General features: G+C 32.3%; 2 protein-coding genes across 2 annotated transcripts; one reads left to right on the top strand and one right to left on the bottom strand.

Annotated features, from left to right (window-relative positions):
* Positions 1 to 6,927: 6,927 nt before the first annotated feature.
* LOC107878526 (leucine-rich repeat receptor-like serine/threonine-protein kinase At1g17230) lies at positions 6,928 to 12,266 on the top strand. Its single transcript, XM_016725549.2, has 3 exons — positions 6,928 to 10,917; positions 11,009 to 11,392; positions 11,965 to 12,266. The coding sequence occupies exons 1-3, from the start codon at positions 7,983 to 7,985 to the stop codon at positions 11,973 to 11,975; spliced, it is 3,330 nt and encodes a 1,109-aa protein (XP_016581035.2). The 5' UTR covers positions 6,928 to 7,982; the 3' UTR covers positions 11,976 to 12,266.
* A 2,052-nt stretch (positions 12,267 to 14,318) lies between these two features.
* On the bottom strand, positions 14,319 to 16,105 carry LOC107878525 (serine/threonine-protein kinase WAG1). Its single transcript, XM_016725548.2, has one exon. It carries the CDS (start codon positions 16,011 to 16,013, stop codon positions 14,553 to 14,555), a length of 1,461 nt encoding a protein of 486 aa, XP_016581034.2. The 5' UTR covers positions 16,014 to 16,105; the 3' UTR covers positions 14,319 to 14,552.
* Positions 16,106 to 16,613: the final 508 nt, after the last annotated feature.

Here is a 16,613-nt window from a genome sequence, read left to right as displayed (position 1 = left end):
ATTGATTCATGCATGAAAAATTAATAGTATTTTCAAATTTATAGCTATTGAAATATAATGGTTTTAAGAAATTATCTTGAATTACGATTATGAAAAGTAAGTTTAAAATTAAAGGGATGTTATTAAAAAGTTTGATAAATTGATAAAACATTCTTGCTGTAAAATAAGTTTGTTATATATGTTATTAGTATGACAAATTGATCATTAAAATTTGTAATCTATGATATTTGAAACTTATGTTCCAAATTTAAATTTATTTGAAGTAGATTTAGGTGTTGAATGTCTGTTAGATTATTGAAATTAAAAAAAAAAAAAACATATTTTATTTTTGGCAAAAAAGAAAATCAACAAACATCTGCACTTCAGACACGTACGTCCCAAATGCATGTAGAAAATTGAATGCAACTATGTGGATCTTAAGTACAAATCATTATTATTGTAAAATGAACCTGTTAATTTTATTAGAATATGACTTGAGGCTTGTTCTTTATAAAATTTGGAACTTATGTTCCAAAATTTGAGCTCATTTAGATTACATTTAGAGCCCATTTGAAATTGTTGTTACAAAATTGTTTATTTAAGAAGCACTTTTATAAAATAACTTTTCAGAAAAGTGCTTTTGAAAAAAGTAATTTGTATTTGATAAATTCATTTGAAAAATACTTTTGATAAACAAATTGTGTTTGAATAATCTTTGTCAAAAAGTACTTTTTTGATTCAAATGATCAAAAAACACATGTATCAATAGACTTTTACTACTAAAATTAATTTAAAGAGAAAATTTATTTTAAATATCTATTATAATATTTTTAGTTAAAATTTTATTTTTATTTAATTAAAAAGCACGTACTATAAAATTTTCAATCAATATTTATATACATAAATACATTAAAACTATTAATAATGATATATTACTTAAATAATTTAAATATCACTTTAAAATATCTAACAAAAATAAATATAAGAATTATTTCATTAATTAAATCATTATTTATGAAAAGATTAATGACAAAAATAATTAGTCCTTCATAGATCACAAAATTCTCAATAATTTCATCCTTAATTTTACTATGCAATAGCTCCATACTAGTAGAAGATTTATCTTGTATTTCTGAAGGTATACCAGAAGGTCCATCTCCTTCTTCATACATGTAAACTACGTGATAACAAATATGTCACTTTTCATAAATTATTAATTTAAAATTAAATATTCTAGAAACATTTATAAGTGTTGTCAAAATATCATTTATTCTTGTAATGTGATTCATCTGTCACTTGTTATTATTAATAATAAAAAATAAAAAGTTATTTATTCTTCGGATCATCGTCAATGATTTTTTAGAATTTATTTTAAAAAAATTAGTGAAAATAAAATAATAATATATAAATCATAAATAAAATAAAGAATTGTGATGTAAATATGAAGTATAAAATATTAAAATCAAACTTTAATCATACTGATAAGATATGTTATATATATATATATATATATATATATATATATTAGTGTGTGTGTGTGTGAGAGAGAGAAAGAGTGATAGGGATATTTTAGTCATGAAAAAAGAAATTTTCTGCTTCTTTCCAGAAACAGAAAAACTGCTTCTTCTTCTTTTTAAAAGCACTTTTGCAAGTTTACCAAACACCCTTCTTTTTTAAAAAAGTGTTTTTTCTCAAAATAAGTGCTTTTCTTTGGGAAATAAGCAATCCCAAACAGGCACTTAGATTGAATTGTTGAAATTTCAAGAAATGAATTTCTTTTTATGGAGAAAATGAGCATTTACGCTTCAGACGTATACCTCAAGTGCATGTGAAAATAATCGCCTACACTTTAATCCTATATTGTGACTTTTCACTTTTAGAAGAAATTTTGTAATTTTGTACAACATCTTTGCGATTTCAATCATGTATGTCCGAAGTCATATACAAAGTGAAAAAAAATTATTAACAAAATTGAACTCGAGATCCTTAGATTAAATAGTGGTATCAAGATCGAGTACTCATGCACTTTCCTCTCAACAGCTTGAAGCAACCATCAGTCTCAAAATGACAAGAGAGAGTTGCTCCGATAGTAAGCAACTCCCACTTCCAACTAAGAAATTGCGAGTTTAAGTCATCAAGAGAGTAGAATATATAGTCGCAAACTAATTTTCAAGATTGGAACTTTATGATGGGCTGGACCCTTTCCTAAATGAAGTGGGCTTTTTCATTAGTCAAGTTCCTCTTCCTTTCTTCTCCAAACAATCTGGAGCAGAACCAGTCTGGCCCAAAAGTTGGAATGCAAACGTGAAAGTGATCAATTAATATGGAACGGATGGAGTATACTCATGTAGCAACTAAAATATTTTGAAAAAATTATATCATACCACCACTTAACTTGCCATAATTATTTAAAATTTCAACTCCTTTAAATAATTGCATAATTTCTTGATCTTATTAAAAACTCGGATACATCACAAAAGAATGTGACGTATCCGTGTAAAATTAAGTGATGTACCCACAAGAATGTGATGTATTCCTATAAAATTAAGTAATGTATCTGGAAGAATGTGATGTATCCACGTGGACTAAATCAACGATTTTTAGTACTATTAAAAAGAGTTGAAATAGAGAATAATTAACTCCAAAAGATTGGAACTAATATAACTTTTTCAAAAAAAATTTGATGGAGCGACTAAATGTGTGACTTCCCCTTATTTAGTGCATGCTCTCGTCCAACTATGTAAATAAACTTCCACTCATTTTTATTTTGTAGAGGTAATTAATAAATCAGAGTCATGTCGAGTGTCGATTATGGAGAAAATGACAATTACAATGTCAATGTATATAAGTAAATCGAATAAGTATCGTGTACAAAAGGTACAATGCCCCAACCTTCACAACAACTTACTAATTATTATAACAGGACTTCCCATGCTTTTTTTTTTGTTGATCAAATTTAATTTACAGACTAGCATTGTAACACGCTTATACCTAAAATTTGGTAATGGGCTGGCCGTTCATTCCATAAACTAAGTCACAGGTTCTTCATGCTTTGGTTATGGGTGATCAGATACTTTAGCCCATGTCCTGTAAAATACAAATCTTGAATAACTCATGACCAATAAAGGTGGTGGGAGATATGATTTGGTAAAAAATGTGTATTGTCAGACATTGTAACTATTGGTGCACACACTTTAGATGTAAATACCACTAAAGGTTGGGGTGTATTGGTACTGCTTCACCCTCAATCAAAGGTTCTGGGTTCGAGATTAGAGTATGAAATTGTCTTTGTTAGGAAACGCTTTATTCTTTAAAATGAGACTTTCAAGTGCGAAGTTGCTTTAACCAAGCCTTGAAGCGAATACCACGACGAATGGAGAGTCGTCTTTGCCAGGGAGCGCTTTATCCTTCAAAATGAGACTTTCAAGCACGAAGTTGAATTAATCAAGCCTCAAAGCGGATACCAAACGATGAATTAATGGAAAGCAAAGTAAATTAAAAAAACACTATAAATGTTAGTAACGAACCACATAAAGTTCGAATTCAATAATATATGAACAAGAATTCTTCACCATCTCATCAATCAATTCGAATAAAACTTGTAATCATTAATGTGGCATTTTGTTCATTCGTAGTCATTACTATGGAGTGTGTTTGGTATGAAGAAATTTTCTACAAAAATATTTTTCAGTCTTTTCATATTTTTCTTAAAAATCAGAAAAGTGACAGAGAGAAACTAAGTTTGAAGATAGATTGAACTCGTCTTGTAAAGTCCTATTTTAAATTCGATAAAATTTTGATGTCTCCACCGGGAGCCATCAAGCCAAAATGAGTTCGTCCATATAACATGACAATACTAACGAAAAATATGAATCATCCATATCAACAATTCTAGATGAAATTCATTACTAGAAATGATAGTTTGCTTTTGCACTGTGAATAATGGGGATTGTAATATCTTTTACTGTTGTATATGTACAACATCTAGTCAATAAAACATATACATAATATAACCAATAAGCAATCCAAGGTAGGGTGGAAAATAGAGCCGCAATGTTCATGGACCATATGTTATATAATATAAGAATCATACATTTTCTTAGCAAGATTTTTTTTATTCGACTTGGATGCCAATCAATTTAATCAATCCCATAAGTAGATGTGAAGTTAAGATTTTTAGTTAATACGTTTTAAACTATAATTAATTTGTTTAATGCGCTTTTGATAAATTATTTGTACATATGGTAGATTTTTTGATACAAATATAAAATTTAAGCTAAATCTACTTAATTTTATCGGACTCTAGTGTAGCTAGTATTCTAACTCCCCCTGCTTTGAGGCTTGTTGAACCAAAAATAAGGTGCATTGATGAATATATTGTATATTGTTACATGCTAATCGTAAAATACATAGTTTAAAGTAACTAATAAAATGCAACACCAAATGTGTTTTAACTTATCAATATTCAGTCTTTTTATCTTTTACTTAAACGTAAAAAAAAAAAGTTGGGCTCTAATGAGCTCTAATATGCAACGTCAAGCAGCTCCTCTTTCTCACTTTGAGAAATGTATTATTGGAATAGAGTTGAAACGACAAGCAGCTCTAGATTTTGGGGTTCTTGTTATAGCCATCCAAAAAAAATATTTATTCCTCACAACCACAATCAACTTCTTTTTCTATTCAAAACGAATTTTATTATATCTACGAAAGCATAAATTTATCTTAATCTGGTCAAATACCTCTTATTATTAATACTATCAAATAATTTTCTTAATAAGTGTGTCAAAATCTTAAACAATAGATATAAAGGGACCGAAAGGAGTAAATATTTAGCCAAAAAGATTTTTACGATCAATCAATCTAATTTGATTAAAAAATTATCCTAGTCATCAATCACAAGTGATGTTTTAAGTGAAAAAAAAGTTATCTGGCGTCATTTGGATGAGACAAGATTTATCTGAACTTTTGATGTGTGCCTACCATAAGACACTTATTTTATATTTTATATTGATTAAGTAAAAAATTGCTTGAGAGACGAAACAAAGATTGAATGAACTTTAATTTTAATGTACCTCTGATAATTACTAGATATGTTTCCATAAATATTTGATGATAGTTTAGGTAAAAAATATATAAATCTATGATGGTTTAAATATAAAATTCGAGAAAACAGAATGTTTGATACTTCACTAAAAAAAAGCGACCATTCAGTTCAACCAATCAATATAGGTCGAATAATTTATATATACACTATATTAAAAGTGTGAAGGGCTTAAAAATTTTATTTGAATTTTTTTTCCTTGATTAAAAATCTTTGTTTTAAGCAAAATCATCTTTTTACTATTTTCCTAATATATAAAATTAATTAAATATGTATAGTAAAATATTTTCTTATTAGAAGTCATCAAAACTAATGACAACTAATATTTTTTTCGTCAGTTTAAGAATTCTAATTCAATTAGATTTGATTTTAAGAAGATTTAAAAAATTTAAAAATAGATATAAAAGTGTTAGAATAAGAAAAATTTTAAAAGTACTAAACTTTTAAAAGTTTTAAGTATGTAAGAAGTATGAAATCAATGGTTTTGTAAAGATTTGATTTTAAAATTAAGGAAAAAATTTTAATATAGAAAAAAAATAAGCGTACCATAAATATGTTTGAAATTGATGTGTCTCTCTTACCTCTGACAATAAGGGAACGAGGTACTGCATGACAAATGTAAAAATGGTGATATATCAATCACTTAAAACTGTGATGGTAAAATATATATGCGTTTACACTAAAATATATGTTTATGTTTACATTATTATATTAAAGTGTCAAGGATTTTTGCAAAGAGATTTAAACTTTTTGCACTTTATTACAAAACTCTCTAATAGATAAAATCATTTAATTTTAAATTATCAAATATTACACATACAAAACACGTGCGATTAAACTAGCCTACTTTTAAAAAATGAATCATCAAACATGAATATTATCTATATTATCCATTAATAAATGACTATCCATACTATCGATACCATTTGTATGTTTGTTATTTTTATGAGTTATAAAGGTCTAATTAAGTTTAAGTTAGCTTTTAGCTTATGTGGCACCTGATTATATTCATATTATTTGTTGATTAACCCATTTTTTATCCATGTGAAATACAAACTAATATCTTATCTATTTTTATTAACCTTTTATTCCATCTGTCCAGATCTTATCTAATCCTCTCATTTTCCACTCTAACTATAAGATACCTATTATTTGTTCATTACCTAAAAAGTAATTTGAGATTGAGACAAGATTGTTTGAAATTTTTTTATGTGCCTACCAAAACACCTATTCATATTCTGCCAAACCCATTACTGAAAGTTTTGGCTTGTGGTAGGATACAATGTAACATTACAATTTTCCAATTCATCCACCCACTACTAAATGGGGTATTTATCCCTAACATGACTATTTTCTTTAAAGATATCATGACGTTTATAGACTAGTTCCAAGTTTGTAACAGGAAAAAGATAAAACGACAAAGATAAATTAGTGAAAAAGAGGAAATTAATCACCAAATACTGTGATAGAACGATAATTACCTCTTCATTTAATTAGAAATTTCGGTTTGGACTCTGAAAATAAAATCATTCTAGATAGGAATAGAAAGTACACTTCTAGTCAGATTAGAAAGCGAATACCAAATATTGGATGGAAAAATAAAAAAAAGGTTAAAAGGAGGATTTTGAGCTTGAGAAATAAAAAAAAAGGTTAAAAGGAGGATTTTGAGCTCGAGAAATAAAATCGTTTGATAGTGAGTGCCAAAGTGGACTTCTTGTTCCGACTCTGAATTAGATGAATCAGAAAGCAAATATCGGACCTCGGATGGGAAGTGGGAAAAAAAGAAATACAATATGAATATAAGTGTTGAAAATAAAGTCGTCTTTGATAAGGAGAAATTTAGTTTTCAAAGTAAACTTCTCAATTTGAATCTGAATTAGATAGCGAACACAATAGCAAAAAAAAAAGTAAAGAATTTCATATCAAGTATTCCACATTGTTAGGCTTAGAATTTAGAAAGTTGGCTAAACGATAACTCACAAGGAAAAATTTTCATGACCAATCTCTATCTCACTTTATCTCAACAACACTTGCAACAGAGTGTAAAAGCAAGAGAGTATTTGGGACCAACTAGAGAATGAAATCATGATTTTTAGAATTACAACAACAACAAGAAGATGGAGAATTAATATGAAGAAGGTGAAACAACAACAAGAAGTGGTTAATATCAATTTTATCATATAGTTGTATTCATTCACATATCACACTCACATGTTCTAGTACTACTTCCATTCTGTAAAGTTCTAGTTGACTCTCCCTTTGTGGTCCTCCATTTTCTTGCCTTATCAATCAATCAACTTTTAGCAATTTTTTTTTTTCATCATTTTTGTCCTCTTATTTAATTTTCTAACTTTGTTTAAGTATCATAGCTATATACCATTTCTTGATTTTTAGAATCTTGGTCTTTGGCCTTTTGCATGTCTTGAGTGACATTATTTTTGGTCACTAAGGTTAAAAAAACAAAACAGGATTTCATATTATAACTAAATCCCATTTCTTGATTTGTAGAATCTTGGTCTTTTGCATGTCTTGAGTGGCATTATTTTGGTTATTAAAGTTAAAAACAGTCCAGGATTTTATGTTATAGCTGAACCCCATTTCTTGATTTGTAGAGTCTTGGTGATATGCATGTCCTGAATGGCATTATTTTTGGTCATTAAGGTTAAAAACAATTCAAGATTTTTGCTTCTTGAGTTTGGGTTGGGTTATATAGTGACAGTTATGGGCCCTGGAATCTCAAAACTTGCTTAATGATATCTGTTTCTTGGTCTGCCATTAGCTCTGCTACAACTTTTGGGCATTGCCATACTCATTGAGTTTCCTAGTTTTCATCCATAAAAAAATTGACATGACTTTAGTGTAAACTAAACAGAATGTCATTCATGCCCATTTATCCTTGGAAATGGCAAGTTATAGTAACTTTGTAATCCAACAGCATTTGTTTTTGGTGCTGTTGATTCTTCTTTTCTTTGCTGGTTTTGGTGAATCTTTAAATGAAGAGGGGCTTATTCTTTTGGAGTTCAGAAAATCCCTTATTGATCCTAGTAACAATCTTCAGAGTTGGAATTCTTCAGACTTGACTCCTTGCAAATGGGATGGTGTAAAGTGTAGCAAGTATGATCAGGTGATTTCTCTAAATATCGATGGTCGTAACTTATCTGGTAGTTTATCTTCAAGAATTTGTGAACTTCCTTACTTGACAGTATTGAATGTGTCATCAAATTTCATTTCTGGTCAAATTCCTGACAATTTTGCATCGTGTAAAAGTTTGGAGAAATTGAACCTTTGTACCAACAGGTTCCATGGGGAGTTTCCGGTCCAATTATGCAATGTTACCTCACTTAGACAGCTTTATTTATGTGAGAATTACATTTATGGTGAAATCCCTCAGGACATTGGAAACTTGTCATATCTTGAGGAGCTTGTTATTTATAGTAACAATCTCACTGGAAGTATACCTGTTTCAATAGGTAAATTGAAAAGGCTTAGAATCATCAGGGCCGGGCGAAATTATTTGTCTGGTCCTATTCCTGCTGAAATTAGTGAATGTGAAAGTTTACAAGTTCTCGGTGTAGCAGAAAACAAGCTAGAAGGGGCTTTCCCAATAGAGCTTCAAAGACTTGAGAACCTCACAAACTTAATTCTTTGGGCTAACTTTTTCTCTGGTGCAATCCCCCCTGAGGTTGGAAACTTTACTAAGTTGGAATTACTTGCTTTGCATGAGAATTCATTTAGTGGAACAGTTCCTAAAGAGATTGGAAATCTAATCAATTTGAGAAGGTTGTACATTTACACTAATCAGTTGAATGGAACAATTCCATGGCAACTGGGAAATTGTTTGAGTGCAGTTGAGATCGATTTATCTGAAAATCAGTTGGTTGGGTACATTCCGAAAAGTTTGGGACAACTTTCTAACCTCCGGTTGCTTCATCTATTCGAAAACAGACTTCATGGGAAGATTCCAAAGGAGCTTGGAGAGTTGAAGCTGCTTAAGAATTTGGACTTGTCTATAAACAATTTGACAGGTAGAATTCCATCGAACTTTCAGAATCTTGCATTCTTGGAGAATCTACAACTTTTTGACAATCACCTCGAAGGTCCTATTCCGCGATTTATTGGCCTGAAAAGCAACCTTTCTATAGTAGATCTTTCCAAGAATAATCTTGAAGGAAGAATACCTTCAAACCTTTGTCAGTTTCAGAAGTTGACGTTCCTGAGTCTCGGGTCTAACAAGTTGTGGGGCAATATCCCTTATGGCCTAAAGACTTGCAAGTCCCTCGAGCAGCTAATGCTAGGAGATAACCTGCTGACAGGGAGCTTCTCTGTTGATCTTTGCAAGCTGCAGAACCTTTCAGCTCTTGAGCTTTTCCACAACAGATTTTCTGGATTGCTACCACCAGAGGTAGGAAACCTTAGGAGATTAGAGAGGTTGCTCGTGTCACGTAATTACTTTTTCGGGCAAATTCCTCCTGATATTGGAAAACTGGTGAATCTTGTTGCTTTTAATATTTCATCCAACCGGCTCTCAGGTTATATTCCTCATGAATTAGGGAATTGTGTAAGGCTCCAGAGGCTTGATCTTAGCAACAACTTTTTCACTGGAAATCTTCCCAATGAACTTGGTAGGTTAGTGAACCTGGAACTGCTTAAGCTATCTGATAGTAAGTTTTTTGGACTGATACCTGGTGAGTTAGGTGGACTAGTACGACTAACGGAATTGGATATGGGAGGAAACTTCTTCTCTGGTAGTATTCCTATTGAGCTTGGCCACCTTGGAACTCTTCAGATTTCTCTCAATCTGAGTCATAATGCTCTCAATGGATCGATTCCTAGCAACCTCGGGAACTTGCAGATGCTTGAAACATTGTACTTAAATGACAACCAGCTTATTGGTGAGATTCCCCCGTCAATTGGCCAGTTGATGAGCCTGATAGAATGCAATCTTTCTAACAATAACCTTGTGGGATCAGTACCAAACACGCCTGCATTTAGAAGGATGGATTCAAGCAACTTTGCTGGAAATGTTGGGCTATGCACGCCCAATTCCAGCCATTGTGATCCTTCTCCAGCCCCTTCAATTGATTCACATTCAAGCTGGTTAAAACATGGTTCTTCTAGGCAAAAGATAGTTACTGCTGTTTCTGCTACTGTCGGGGTGATCTCTTTGGTGTTGATTGCAGTTATATGTAGGATCATTAGAGGCCACAAGACAGCTTGTAGTTCACTGGAAAACCAAGTAAAGCCTGACGTCTTGAATGATCATAACTTTCCACGAAAAGGGTTCACGTATCAGGACCTTGTTGATGCTACTGGGAATTTCTCAGACAGCACTATCATAGGAAGGGGAGCCTGTGGCACTGTCTACAAAGCTAAAATGGCTGACGGTGAATATGTTGCAGTTAAAAAGTTGAAGCCACAAGGAGAAACCACGAGTGTTGATAGCAGCTTCCATGCTGAATTATCCACACTTGGTAAGATAAATCACAGAAACATTGTCAAGCTGTATGGTTTCTGCTACCATCAAGATTGCAATCTTCTCTTATATGAGTACATGGTAAACGGAAGCCTGGGGGAAGTACTTCATGGCAATAAGACAACTAGTTTACTAAATTGGAATAGCAGGTACAAAATTGCATTAGGAGCTGCTGAGGGACTATGCTATTTGCACCATGACTGTAAGCCACATATCATTCACAGGGATATAAAATCGAACAACATTTTGTTGGACGAATTGTTGGAGGCACATGTTGGAGACTTTGGTTTGGCAAAACTAATCGACTTCCCATACTCTAAATCCATGTCCGCAGTTGCTGGTTCATACGGCTACATTGCCCCTGGTAAGACTGGTGTTTAGGCACTCATGCAGTTTTCTTTATTAGCAATCCTTACATAGAGAAGCTGACTAAGTGCTTGATTATTTTTTTTCAGAATACGCATACACAATGAAAGTGACGGAGAAATGTGACATCTATAGCTTTGGGGTTGTTTTGTTGGAACTGATTACTGGTAGGTCTCCGGTTCAACCCCTCGATCAGGGAGGCGATTTGGTGACTTGGGTGAGAAGATCAATTCATGAAGGAGTGGCACTAAATGAGCTTTTTGACAAAAGGCTGGATTTTAGTATAGAAAGGACAAGTGAAGAGATGTCTCTAGTTCTCAAGATTGCTATGTTCTGCACCAATACATCTCCTGGCAATAGGCCTACTATGCGAGAAGTCATCGCCATGCTGATTGAAGCCCGGGAATCTGTGAGCACTTCACCACCATCGCCATCATCCGAAACCCCACTGAGCGAAGCTGATGCTAATAAAGGTGCGTAAAAACAACTTCCCCTCCTTAACGTTTGATTCTTTTCACATTGTCAGACCTCTCTATTACAGTCACCCTCTATAACCGCATTTCACTATTACATTCATACTTTCTGTATCGAATTTTCAACAGCATTTTGCTATAGGAGGCAATACGGCATTGTTATAGAGATGTCTGACTATATCAATTTAACCACATATCGATTGATACCTGTGCTTTTTAGCAGCCCCTAAAGAAAGGAAGTCTCATTTTCATGATCATAATTCTAAATTTTGCTAACCACTAAAAGGAATTATTCAAATATTGGATGGATGTTAACAAAAGCAAAATGAGCTGCATCACATACATGTATGTTACTAACAAGTACCAATTTTGGTAGCATTTGTGTTTTCATGCTATTCGTGTCTGATAATTTATATCCAAAATGTTGCACGGACTCTCCAAAAATGTTGTCGCGTACTACTTTTGGAGGATCCGAATGCATCCGTCGACAATTTTTGGAGAGTCCGAGCAACATAGATTCAGACAGTCATCTAGAGAGAGACTAAAATGCAGCTATATTATCTTATTTGCAGGTTCTAATTAAGGAATCATAGACCAAAAAGAAACTTGAACTTGCAGAAGTTGTGCCGCTCTGCAGCTTGCTGCCAAATTCTAATAGATTTAGAAGCATCTCATTATTCATGTACACACAACTACCTTGATAGTTGATACCATACTTCCCCTCTAATAATTATTAGTTGGCATTTCTTATCTATTTCTCTTTTAAATTCTATCTACTTCTATATATAATCTGTCTGCATATTAACTGCCTAATTATATGCAGTTCTTGACTTACTAATCATTTGGTTATTTGTGAAATCTCTTACTATGGTCAGATTTGGCATTTTTGTTTCCATAAAGAACATATTTTGTGCTTGAATGAGCAGATACAGTCAGACCTCTTTATAATAGCGTGTTTGTCCAAACTTCTCTGGTTGTGATACCGAATAAACTATACCTATAATAGCATTTAGCGTTTAAATCTTATATGGCTATTATAGCCAAAAATCATGCAGAAAGTTAATTTTTCCCAAACATTTTGTGTCATAAAAAATAAATTATTCGAATTTAAAATCTAAATAGATATTCACATCTCATTACCTAAAATTTAAAACAAGTAATACACTATTGCTACGGAAATATACACTCTGCCCATAAAGGTAAGGGTAAGGTCTGCGTAGATTCTATTTTGCTCCGACTTCACGTATGAGATTACACTCAGCATATTTTGACATTGTTATATATTTTGACATTGTTATAAAGAGGCCTGATCATCTCATTACTTAAATTTAAATCAACTAATACACTATTGATAAATTCATAACTAGTTTTATCATACCTACAAAGAACTTCATTGTTCTTGCAATCCTGCTTCGAGAATTCTTTTGAGTCAAGGATCTATGAAAACATACTTTCTCCCACAAAGGTAAAGGTAAGGTCTGCGTATATTTTATTCTTCTTCGACTTCACTTATGAGATTTATTCATTATTATTATAAAGAGGCCTGATCGTAGCTAAAATTCAAACATTGGTACAATTTTGACTATATGGTGGGTAAACATTTATGATAAAATAAAATGTTCCTTTCTAGTAGAGGGACGGACCATTGGGATTAGTCTTGCAATTTCTAAGTTGTAAACTTGATTTAGCAAAAATTCTTATGGTCGGTCGATGTTGAGCTGTACTAGCAACTTTATTTAATGATATGCAAATAGCCTTTACAATTGGATACCTTCTGGAATAATTAGGTTTCTATCCATTCTTAAATTAATTTTACAACTAATTATATTATAGTGAGTAATAGTATTAATTTGGTCCCTTTTCCCAGTTACCATCCACCAAAGTTTGTTTCTTAAATTAAAAATATTGCTGACTAATTATAATTCAAAATCTTGGAAACCCATATGCAATTTGCATGAATTGTGGTACCATATCATATTGCTCCCACATGCCATCATATGTTCATGTTTAGTTTCATGTCCCATTTCTAACAATTAAATCAATCATTTTCTTTCTTCGTATCCTTTTGTTATTAAAACTTTAACATATGTAAGTTATGCATAATATTCTTAATGAGGTTTTTTGGGTTCGACTTTCTGGAATGGGAAAAAATCTTATTCGATGTTGTTTTCGAAAATAAGTCCTTCAATAAGCAAATTTCAATTTAATTGAATTCGAATGCTAATACCTAAGATGAAAAACATACATTAATCTTAGGTATGAAGACTGTCAAGAATCTGCTCAATGTCAATGTGTTATAATATTAATGCTTTCAAGGAAAAAGTAAAGTTCCAACAACTCAAAGATTGATCAATAATATGAAGACATTATGATGAGCATGCATATTCACTTCCAACAGGAGATTTAATTTTGAAATAGGACAAAAATAGTGTAATTCATTTCTTAAAATATCTCATCATTAACATATGTGAGGAATAATTTACTAGGAACTTCTTTTTCTTTTTCAATGACATATTTTATAAAAAGGAGTAATAGTATTTAAAATTAAGTGGAATCACTTTTAATTAAAAAAATAAATAAAAAAGGAGTAATAGTATTTAAAATTAAGTGGGAACTCTAAGGGTAAAATTGTAATTATGTATTTAAAAACTTACCAAATAAAGAAAGACGACATTCTTTTTTAGACGGACCAAAAAAAATAATTCACCTGTACTTGATATTTACATCAAATTGTATATACTTATTATACATAAGTAATTTAATTATGCTAAAATGCTAAAATTCTATGTACAAATACATATAAGGTATCTATTAGCTTGATATCACTACATTATAAGGTCATAATTTGGTTTGATTTAAATGAGAAAACATATAAAAAGCCAACAATGTAACTTTTAAAAGAAACAGAGAAGCCAATGACCCATAATTAATGAAATAATTTTCCTTTCATAATTTTTTTTTCATTTACAAATATGTATAAAATTTCCCTCAAAAAGGAAAACAAACCAGGAAGGAAAAAAAAAAAAATTAAACATCTCCCCCCAAAATTGATGTTCTCTAACCTCCTCCTTTACAAACTTATACCCAAAAAAAAAAAAAAAAAAAAAAAATTAACGGGAAAAAAGACAATATAAATCTTTTACAAAAGGTTGAAATGGATTTAAACACATTTGCTAACCTTATTGTAATTAGTATGACAATAATAATTATGATTAGCATTTAAATTATACTTAGATCCCTTAATCCTCATTAAATAACCCAACCTTTTCCATAAGCAACGCCTTCTTCTTGGTGAAGATGATAATCCAGTCACGTGACTGGTCACGTGCGCTTTACTCTTCGTTCTCTTTATAGTTATTCCCCGCACTTCCGGTGGCCGGTAAGTTCTGATCAACGGCCATTTTATTTCGGCGAAAAATGGGTGACGTTTAATATCCGTTGCACCCCTGGCGCATCCTAGCCTCCTCCGTGGATCCTTTACTAATAATTTCTCTATTAAATCTTTAATTTCAGTATCATCATTTTGAGTAACTTCGTCAAAGTAAAACTTTACGCCTTTGCTAGATGCTATATTGCGCAGTGTGCACTCTTTACTGTTCCCCTTAAACGGCGTCGTACCATATAACAACTCGTATAGTAAAACACCAAACGCCCACCAGTCTACACCATTGCCATGTCCGGTACCACTGATGATCTCCGGTGCTAAATACTCGTGTGTTCCTACGCATGATCCGGAAAATGCAGACGTTGGTTCTGCTACAAACTCGGTTACTATTTCTTCCTTTAGGCGGTGATTGTAAAATCTGCATCTGTTTCTAGATCGTTGTTGTTGTTGTGTACGAGTGGTGAAGTCTAGCTTCGGAGAGACTTCAGATTTGAAGCACAAATCGAAATCCGAAAGCATGATGTGTCCGTCTTCGCGAATGAGAATGTTTTCTGGTTTTAAGTCACGATAGACAATTCCAAGGGAATGTAGATACTCGAGAGCTATGAGTACTTCAGTTGCGTAGAATCTGACCGATTCAATAGGTAGCCGGTTACCAGGTTGCTTTCGAAGCAAGGAATGTAGATCACCATTAGGGCAAAAATCGATTAACAAGCAAGTATAATGTGATACTTCTAAATGTGCGTAAAGTGTTGGGAGAAAAGGATGATCTAAAGAAGAAAGAATCTCCGCCTCCGTTTGAACATGAGACAGTTTTTTCGCCGTAAGAGAGTCCCTGTCAATCACCTTAAGAGCAAAGTTCGCATGATCATAGTCGCGAAGGCGACAGAGGAAAACACGGCCAAGGTTTCCTGAGCCAACAAGGCGATGCAGCTTGAGGTGCCGGAGATGAAGAGCACCATCGGAGGAAAGTGTTGTCACTGCCTTAATAGCAGACCAGTTTTGGTCGTGCTGACGGTGAGCACGACGATGGAAGTTGGGAATTTCAGCAGATGGATTGTTTGCAGTTGATGTACATGACAAGCGATCGTTAAAACTCAATGTAAGGCTACTACGAGCCAAACTACTTCGCGCACTAAGTGTACGATCAGTTGTTGTTGTATTAATTGAAGCACAGCTCGTAAAGCTGAGATCAAGATCTGAATCAGGAGGATATAGTGTATCTAACTCTTCCATTTTAGAGAAAGAACGAAAACTTTGTGGTTTTGTTTGTTTAGTTTTGTGAATTGTGTTTTGATGAGTTTATGAGGCTAATGGCATTTGCATTACATTATATAAAGGAGAATCAAATGGAGAGAGAGAGAGAGGAGAGTAAGAGGGGACATATAATTAATGTAAATAACGTGGTTGGTTGACCCAACAACAAGAGAGATAGAGACAAAGGAAAGAAAGTGGTAACAAAGTTAGGTTTTTTAGAAAGTTGACTTATAAGGTAATGAGATAATTAATTATATTTATGAGATTAAATTGGAAGGATGCTTCTATGCACTATGCTAGTGATAAGGAGTACGTTTAGAAAGGTAATGGAAGCCGCCTAATTGCCATTGGGATCTATGCATTAAGAGAGTATTATAAGCTTGATTTTATAAGTGCATATAAATTTTGTTGATAATTTAACGAGTAGTTATAACTTATGAGTGAATCAGTGGACATAAGCTTTTATAATTATCGGAACTTTACTGATGTGTTTATTTCTTAATACGATATCGGAGCATTGGTTAAGGTTCGAATCCCAAATCTCAAAAAACAATTTGAGCACCAAATCATAGTATTAAT

This window comes from Capsicum annuum, chromosome 7 (assembly GCF_002878395.1).
Source record: "Capsicum annuum cultivar UCD-10X-F1 chromosome 7, UCD10Xv1.1, whole genome shotgun sequence".
Taxonomy (NCBI): Eukaryota; Viridiplantae; Streptophyta; class Magnoliopsida; order Solanales; family Solanaceae; genus Capsicum; species Capsicum annuum.
Note: the sequence above shows the minus strand (reverse complement) of the source record. Positions and strands in the feature narration are given on the sequence as shown.

Coding starts and splice junctions, on each gene's coding strand:
- LOC107878525 (XM_016725548.2), bottom strand. CDS start 16,013: ATGGAAGAGTTAGATACACTATATCCTCCTGATTCAGATCTTGATCTC.
- LOC107878526 (XM_016725549.2), top strand. CDS start 7,983: ATGGCAAGTTATAGTAACTTTGTAATCCAACAGCATTTGTTTTTGGTG. Junction 10,918..11,008: donor ATACGGCTACATTGCCCCTG/GTAAGACTGGTG, acceptor ATTTTTTTTCAG/AATACGCATACACAATGAAA.